General features: G+C 46.5%; 1 protein-coding gene across 1 annotated transcript in view; it reads right to left on the reverse strand.

Moving 5' to 3' along the window:
- Positions 1-755: 755 nt before the first annotated feature.
- Positions 756-9,397, reverse strand: part of CD82 (CD82 molecule) — a 20,942-nt gene continuing 12,300 nt past the window's right edge. Inside the window, exons 5-8 of the mRNA XM_026849706.1 lie at positions 6,010-6,117; positions 3,539-3,730; positions 3,170-3,253; positions 756-2,697 (exon numbers count right to left, since the gene is read on the reverse strand). Coding sequence (XP_026705507.1) covers positions 2,620-2,697; positions 3,170-3,253; positions 3,539-3,730; positions 6,010-6,117 — 462 coding nt within the window. The 3' untranslated portion in view covers positions 756-2,619. The remainder of the gene's footprint in view (positions 2,698-3,169; positions 3,254-3,538; positions 3,731-6,009; positions 6,118-9,397) is intronic.

The raw sequence follows: 9,397 nt of genomic DNA on the forward strand, positions 1-9,397 counted from the left end.
CTCCCCACAGTGGCAGGGCAGAAGCTGAGAAAGCCTTTTTTCTTTTAAATAGCAGCTTGGAGGCAGGAGCCTACTAAAGGTGAGTAGGAAGAGGAAAAAATTATAAAGCTAAGCTAGCAAGAGCTGTATACACTGTGGGCATAGCAGCAAGCTTATATTTTGTCAGTTAGCCCCTGAGGCTTATGACTTCATACAGTGCAGACTGCACAGATTTGAAGTAACACCATCAAATACAGAGATCGTTTAGCTTAGGAGATGGCAGGTAATTCCGAGGAACTACCACTCTTGTCAGCTCACCCTAGGACAGACATACTTCACAAAACAGGCAGTTTACTCTAGAATACAGCCTAGGAAAATCACCACCTCCCTCTGCTGGGCACAGTCCACACTGATCTCACACACAGCCTCAGAATAGCTTTGACAGGCTCTGTGCTACCTCGAACAAACAAGGTGTCAGTGATTTGCATGTAAAGCAGAATTGGGTGGAGAGAGGAAGCAAGGGGAAACCACTGCAATGCACAAGTCGTAGGCAGAGATACTTTTTTTTTTTTTTTTAGCAAAGTCTTTATTACAGAAATATTCACCCTCTAGACTTTTATATCTGTACATGCATTTCTTCCAGTAGGAAGATGTTACTAAAAACAGACAAAAAACAAAAAGGAAACCCAGCACGAGCTCCTTTTTACTTGCTGCTTGGCATTGGCATCTGTAACTGAACAAGAATCTTAACAAATAAGAACACATTAGAGAATAGATTTTGTGCTACAAAAGCTAGCAAGCTTTACTGTTAAGGGTGCCTTCTGCAATAGCAAAGGTCAGCTTGAAGGATCTGTGCAGGAGGAGGCAGGTGTCTCAAAACAGAAAAGCCTTACCAGACCTTCAGAAAAACCAGTTGTCATATCTACTCTCCCCAATCACTGCTACGTCCAGAGTTAAGGACAGAGCAGGGACCCACCGCTAGGGCCCTGATCCCCTGTGTGAGTCTTTCTTCCCAGAAGGAAAACCAAGTAGGTAGTGAAGCCACCCCTTGGAACTGCTATTGGGGTTATTTCTACAACCCCCACTCCTGATGAGACAGTCCTGGGACCACCTCTGTAAGGCAAAGACTCTCTCACCAAGTACCTCGCATCAGGTCTCAGGCAAAGACCAGCCACTTCTCTCTTGTACAGCTTCCTGCTGTCGGGGTGCTTGTACCCACATACAACTGCAGGAAATCCGTTCTGCCCAAGCCACCTCTAAGACAGGATTTGCACCCAGCTCCCTTATCTAAGAAGTTGGGGCAGTTTGTCAAATATATTTCCTACTTTCTTCTGCTCTACACCACTCCTTGCTGCTGGCCACTGGCTGAACAGAGCGTACAGCCCAGCCATTAAGTACAGACCACCCAGCCTGCACGACTGCAGAACCAGCTATTTCTCTGCTGCAGTGCTCACACTTGAGACAGAGCTCAGGACACAGCTCCAGACCACACTGGAGTCAGAAGACTGGACAACTGAAATAAAACCAACTTATCCTTGCATCCAAACTATAGAACCTGAACTGGGCACTGGTAGCAGTGGTATCTCCAATCTACAGTGTCAGCAATCCAGTCAGATCCCTCTGTACTCATAACTAAACCCCACAGCCTACAGATTTTATGTTCATAAAGGGGGCAGGGGAAGAATCACGTTAATTGTAACCTCTATAAAAGTTGGCAACCCAAGAATGTAACCAGCAGAGCCAGCCTGGGGCTGAGTCCGCACTACGCAGCAGTCTCTGAAGTGCCTCCAAGCTGACAGGAGCAAGCAAAGCAGTGCTAGGGGAAGAGGAAAGGTAAAGAGGCAAGTGGGAGAAATGTGTGTCAAATCCAGAACCCAAGGGACACATTCTGAAAGCAGCTGAGCACCACCACCACAATCTGCTAGGCCACACTAGGAATAGGTAGGCTTGGCTCCCTCACAGCAGCTTCTCATCATGCTCAAAGGGAAAAGCTCCACGGAAGGCAAGGCATAGCTGACTCCAGGAGCATGAGAAGCAAGTATGAGGGTAGTGCTCAATATTTCCCATGAGAGCCTAGGGTGCAAGATGCATAGTAGGAGCTGAATCAGGTTAACTGCAAGGGAGAAGGCCTATAAAGCACAACTAGTTACCACCACAAGTCAGTGAAGTAGGTGAAGCTACCAAAGCACTTGGAATCTCAACTGCAATCCTGGCTCATGAGACAAAGAGATGGGACTTCTGGGGGTAGGGGGAAAGTTGTGTGTGAGGAGAATGAGGGGGGAGAGGAGTTATTGTATGTTAGGCCCAGGGGCTTGTAGAATGGAGATATGAATAGTAATGTTTAACATGGAGCAAGCAACAAAAGCATTGTCCCCTCAGGTTAATCGGTGTCTCATGTGATACGAGACAGTTAAGTTCTGCTTCTTGAAGTAGAAATAATCCAGAGGCAGGATGCAGTGGCCCAAGGGCCCTATTGCCAGAAGATCAGGCTGTATTGCAGCTCTAACAGTTCTTAGCAGAGTGGTATCAGAAATGGGATGTCACAGGAATAATGGTCAATGGTTGGACAGTCTGGGTATGAGGCAGGAATGTTCTGTTTGCTCCTTTCTTTGTGGTGCTGTAGCTCTGGAGTCAGCCAACTCAAGACTTGGGCACTTTGGTGTAGTCTTCGCTGTGTATGTTCTTGCAGAGCGAAATGGACAGTATCATCCCCAGCAGCTGGAATAAGTAAAGAAGAATGGGAACAAAATCAGCAACCAGACAGGTAATAAGGTGACACCACACAGGTGAACAGAGTTGGTTCCCAATGCAAGGAAAATGCAATAATGGGGATGACAACAATATTTTGCTGCAAAAAGATGTGCCTTCAGCTGGAAACCCATGTTACGGGCTTTTTAAGGCAACAAGTGGGATCTCACTAGCGGGATGTTTTTTATCTTGCTCTTCCTGATTATGCATGCAGTGAATTGTCAAGCATCAGACACAGCAGCAGGAACCACAGGTAGACAGGGCTTTGTTCCAATTTTTCATCCGACCAATGGAAAGCAGCAGTTCAAAGCTCCACGTAGACATAACCAAGAGCTAGAACTGCACTGCCATGAAGCCAGGTGTCTATCACTTGAAAAAACAGCTTTGGCTTCAAAAGTCTCCCTGGTAAGACAGTATAGGTTCACATCAGGGAGTGACTTACCTCTATAACAGCAACACCAGTGCAGACACCAAGAATGACACCAAGGTTGTCTTTCAACCACTTCTCTACACCATCCATGCATCCCTATGGAGAAAACATGGTCACAATAGAAAGAAGCATGAATCTAAGTACCTCTAGACTGAAAATCCATAACACATCTCCTTGTGCATGCAGGGGTTATCCCAGTTACGTGCTATACCAAGTTTCACAGTAGCTTTAGCAGAAAAGGGCAGGATCCCTGTCCCTCCTTGCCCCAATTTCCACATATAATTCAAGCAATACCGACGTGAAAAAAGTGCTCTAAATAACTCCCGGAGGAACAAAGAAACTTCAGTGGAAGCCTCATGTGGCCCAGACATACCCACTCACCTGCTCATGAACAGGCCAGTCAGCATACGTTGCAGTGCCGTTGACAGGAATGTCCAGATCACAGAAACCGCTATCAACCTGAAAGTCCTTGGAGCTATTGGAGCAGGAGCAGGGATAAGCATTCATGCTCTGATTGATAAGAATCTTATTATCTTCCCAGTCCTTTGCTCCAGTCCATCCACAGCAGGTGATCTAATAAGCAGAGAGAGATTAACATGGTCTTATACTTCTCGCTGGTAACATACTGCATGTGAAGACAAACAGTTGTGGAGGTAGAAGTACACGGGAGCTCTCCACGTAACAACAGTCAGGTCATACTGTTTGCATGAATTAGTCACATCAGAACATCCGCCCTCGTTACCAGATAACCTACGCACAGGGCCATCCAGAAGACAGGGGCATTAGTTCCGACCAGAAAATCACTCTGCTAGCAAGACAAGAGATACAGGGTCACTTCTAGCAGACTTTGAGCATAGTAGACTATAATCTGCACAGGTCATCCATAAAGTTCTAGCACACCAGTCATGCTAGAATATGAATCCTTCACAAGCCTTAGTGCATGAGGCCTAGATACTCAGATTTCAGCAGGCCATTCAGCAGGCTTGACATCAATCCTACAAAGTGGAATTTTGATTAGTTTTTGCAGACTAAATACTAGCAAACCTCATCTTATATCCAGGTGGCAATGCTAAATGGAGGTAAAACTATAAAACAGCTGTTGCTGGTGAGTCAGCTGGAGGAGGGCAGTTGTCCTGTGTGACACATGTGAGAGATTTTTTTCAGTCCCCCCTGTTTAGTGTCAGCAGATTGATTTGGTGAGGGAGAAGCAAGGCAGGCAAGAGATTCATGTGTTGGCAAGACATCGCATGTATTAAAAGACATCCTAAAATCATTACTACCTCTTCTTCCACTAGCAATGCCACTTCCGTAGGTTTAAATGCTGGGACTTTATTTTTCTTTGAGTAGCACACGTTTTTTGAGCGGACATGAAGCAGGAACTTCTCATTTCCTGGTTCCCAAATGCAAGGTATCGCTGATCTAACCGTGGCCCCCGGGGGACACCAGCACCCGCCGCACGATGGCGTTGACATGCCACCGAGCCCCACCTAGTCGCCATGAGTTTGCACCCGCCTGGCTGCAGTTGGGACTGGCTGGAAGATGGGATGAGGAAAATTTTCCATCCAAAGAAACATTTAAATTCCTGTACAGTCACGTGATAAATCTGCAGTTGCTGGAGGGGAAAGCACATCGGGAAGTCCAGCAAAGACTAATATCTTAAGCATGGATCCCAATGCCTGCATGGTAGTACAGAGCAGAAAGGCTATCAAACTTGAAGCGGACGTTTAGGGAAAATCCCCCTCTGCTCAGAAAGGAAAAGTAATGTTTCATTCTGATGTAACAGACACGAGAGAAGAGGTACAAACACCTGAACATCCACACCAGGACAAGTATTTGGTTTCCAAACAAATGTTGAAGATCCAGCCTCCAGAAGGAACTACCTCTGCCGCACAGAGGTTTGGACTTCAACTCCAAGACTCATCTACAGAACACCCATCCCCTTTCAAATGAAAATTCTAGCGTATGAGAAGAATTAAGACTCCTAACACTGACTTCTCCACCTCTACAAAACCTTCTGTTCCTACATAAAAGAAGGGCTCAAGAAGAATCGTCTCTCCACAGTAGCCTCAGTCTTCTCTTGAGTTCTCTCATGAGCGAGGAGATGCAACTATAGTGCTAAAACAAATAGTTCTGCCTCCAAGGAGGAGAAATACTGCAGGTCAGTGTTTTGCAGACCGGAGAACAGACAGAAGAAAAATGCTCTTATTTGTACTTAACTACACATCAGTCCCCTGCTGGGCATGTATTTAACCACCACAGCCAGCCAGCTCTCAAGCTTGTGGTTTGGCAGTAAACAGCTATCATGACTCTAGTGGGCCTGAGCACTGACCTAGTTGCTCAAGCGCTGACCCTGATGCTAAAACTGAAACTGTGGGCAGTTGGATGGCTCCCAAGAATGCTGACACTTGCAGAGAAGCCATCACAATGAGCAAGAAACATGCACAAAGTAGTAAGGCAGGCAGTGCTGCTGACTTGCCTGGCACTAAACTAGGGATTTTACTTGCTACAGAAATAGTATGCACTGTGGCTTTCACACAGGCTGGTATTCAGGAGGCCCTGCAGACTAAGAGAAGTGTTGGGGTGCCATTTGATAGGCCAGACACATTAGGCTACACAGCCAATACTAGCTAGTCCTGACAGCTGGCATGCAGGAGTGGTTCAGCATATTACCTAGTAATAGCAAATAAGTCAGTTTTCTAGTCTGCGGGCACCAAACCTCACAGGCAACTTTGCAGATCAGCCAGATTAACGTGACTCTTGCAATACCTGTTTCCCTGTCAGCCTAGTTTTAAAGGCCACTGACTGCACTAACAAATAGCATCATCTGCCTCTTGCTGCCCCCCATGACTCACCTGTGCTTGCACATAGTCCCATGCACCTTGTAAATTCCTCTTATCATCATTCAAAGGGTCATAATCCTTAATCAGATTTTCAACTATGTGAGACAACTCTTCTTTCAGCTGGCGAGGGAAAAAAAGGCAGGAGAGTTAGATTAGTCAGTTCCTTGTAGCCTTTTCTTCAGGACTTAGGGTATGTATATTTTATATATATATATGCATCTTGGGTCACTCAAAAAAGCCAACTGCAAAAAGTAACAAGTACAGATAAGGTGATATATGCAGCCTCAGTCTTGAAGGGAAGGTGAGACAGCAGCTTTGCTATGCAATGCAACAGTCAAAGCCCTGGTACCTCCCAGCAAGTCCTTGCCCAGGCACAGAGAAGGGCTATAAACCTGCAAGGCAATAAAGAAACAGAACTGGGTATGGTTATCCTGGTAAGACATAGTCTGAAAAACTGCTGCCAGCCCCAGACAAGATAGAGGTGAAAGGTAAGTGCAAGGTGAAGGACAGCACTGCCTTAACTACTCACAGATAAAATGTTCCTAACCCTGCACTGCAAGTGAGAGTCTGGTCCAGAATCTCAGCCACTGCAGTTCATCTCCACTGCTCACGGAAGGTGTGAATCACTGCTCCTGTACACAGCTGGGTTTTCTGACATATAGCTGGTGGAAACTTCCCTTTTTCATAAAGCGTTAATCTGCCTTTCCGCAAACTCCTACAACTGCTGCTTCTATATTAAGAAATTAAGTACTACAACTATCTAAACTGCTCAATAACAGTCTTATCACAAAGCTCAGGTGTATCATCCCTTCACCCCCATTTCTTATCCAGGGAGATTTAAAACACCTTTCAGTTTGCTGCAAGGTGCAAGCCACCACCCAGCAGATTCCTTCACCTTCTTCCTCCCACTTCCTCCTGAAGCTCTTCTCAGCCAGCCCGTGAATGAGGACAGCTGTTATTGCTAAAGCCAGACCCAAATCACAAGAGGTTGGAGAGAAGTGTCATTAGACTGCTGGAGGGATGGGATAGAGTTAATCAGCCGGAGCACTAGAATGCTCCCATCCCACGTGTTACCTTTTTGTCTATGGTGCAACAGCATATTTCAGATCAGTGGAAATGGTTTTTCCCTTTCCTTTGACTGTTAAGCACTGCAAATGGCCATGGCAAACCCAGGGACATCCAGCAAGAGGAAGCAGTGCCTACTGTTAGAGAGAGTCTTCTCTACATCAGCAGCTCCTCTTCCTAGGAAAACTGCAGCTCAGCTCACTGCGATCAGCTGTGTCAGGCCAGACAGATAAGAGCTGCATAACCTTTCTTCTTATGACGTCTAGCTTTTCCCCTTTTAATTACTTCGCTACCCCTTTTCCTTCCCTTCAAATCAAGGCAACCTGACCTGGTTCTCACTAATGAGATTGGCCTCAGTTGCTGCCATAAGCCTTATCAGTTACTGAACCTCTGAGTTCCCACCCTCACCCCTCCCACACACTGCTGTTCCATGTGCTGAGGGAGGCAAGGATAGCTGGGCTGCTTGTCCTGCCCTGGGCCCACCAAGCCCCCTAGATATTAGGCCAGTTGGAGTCTAGTGTCACTTCTGCAAGAATCCCAGGCCGTGCCTCTGTTCTCCATCCCAGGACCCCACAACAAGCAGAGACAGGGCCTGAACCAGATGTCCCCAGTCACAGCTGCACAGGGAAGCTGTATCTCTGCTCTTCCTCTACTCTTACACAAGAACAGGCAACAAGTCTTACAAACAGCTCTGGTTTCAAAAGGTGACGCATTTCAGTTAAAGAAAAACTGAGGCATTCTCATGTATTTCAGAAAGTAATTGGAGAAAGGGGGAATATTATACAAACAATAGCACAGCTCTGGAGAGCACACACAGAGGCAGCTTGTTCACAGGTTTAACCGGCAGAGCAGCCCAAAGGGGAAGCACAGGCACCTGCAGCTGATCACCCTTCCACACTTGGTAGAGGAAAACCAAAAGGGCAACAAGCTAGAAAGGCATATTGCACACTCAGACAGGCTTCAACATCCTCACCACCTTCACCCATTTAAGGCCTGTCTGGACTCAGTTCTGTGTGGAGCATGACTGCCTCAAGAAATGGCTACTCCTGCTTTCCGGGCTCCTGCCACTTCCCAGCTGTAGCTAGCCCGCTGTCAGAAGGCACAACCATGCCACCCCACAGCTGGGACACTCAAAGCCTAGGCACCAAAGCCACTGCCCCCTGCCAGAAAGCAGCAGGGATGTCAGTCTCTTCTTCACATGGACTTACTGAAGAGGGAGCTGCAAAAAGGTGAACACCAGAGGTAAGACCATAGGTCTTTGATTGCAGTCTTGATCACAGAATGAATCATGTAGACTTCTTCCACTGTCAGACACCATCGGCCACCTATCATGTCCCTCTGTCTGAGACTCAAGCTAGATCCTTCCCCCAGCACTTATTAGCATCTAGCCTGCACATGAAAATAGACTCAAAAAAACAGGAGTGGGCTCTCATCCCCCCAGTCACTTCAGATTCTGAAACTAATGTATATACCATGACCCCAGACAAGTCACTGCATGCCATCACCCAGGCCTGTTTGCTGCAAACAATAGCTAGCAAGTAGGGCAATTCCCAGAAGACCACTGCTCTCCTTTGCTCAAGGCTTTTAGAGACAAGTTGCAGAGAACTGTGTGAACTAGGCCAAGGGAGACCCTGCCCAGGCTGTTGCATGTCAAGTGGCCTGTGATCCACAACATTCGGGTCATATAGGAGAATGCCATTTGCAGCATTTGTGACATTACTATTTTGTCCTCCCTAAAAAAAAAAAAAACAACCCACCACCCAGTTTCATTTACCAACAGATGTAGGGAAATGGATGTTGCATCAATTCCAGTCTGAAGGGACATTCCTCTAGCAATGCCCACTGGGAGATGCAAAGCAGCAGCCTTCCTGTCAGAGACAGCTTTTTACAGTTACACTAACTCTCAGTACACTTTCATATGTCAGGGGTGGGGAAGGATTTTGACACTGAAAAGGAACTTATATTCCAACAAAAAAACTCATCAAGTGAATTTGTGCAGTAGCTACTTATCAAGAAAAGGGCAGGTAGAGAAGGGTCCAACAATAATCCTGTCTGCTCTCCTGCAGTGCAGAAATCAATACCTCAGTTACAAGTCGAGGAGCAAATATCACCTTGCTACATTCTGGATCCAAGATCCTTTCCTTGTTTTGTATCTAACCAAGTTCCTGAAGTCAGAAAGAAACAAACACAGAGAACACAATAGATCTAGGGACTGGATCTGGAGCAGTTTGCAGTTTGCTTCACTGTGCTCCGAGCTGCCCTGCCCTGGGATGACGTACATCAAGTGAAGCAGAGCGACATGCACAGCATCACTGAAACGCAGCCACAAACTGGG

Source organism: Athene cunicularia (assembly GCF_003259725.1).
Source record: "Athene cunicularia isolate RWA chromosome 5 unlocalized genomic scaffold, athCun1 chr5_part1, whole genome shotgun sequence".
In the NCBI taxonomy this organism is placed as follows: Eukaryota; Metazoa; Chordata; class Aves; order Strigiformes; family Strigidae; genus Athene; species Athene cunicularia.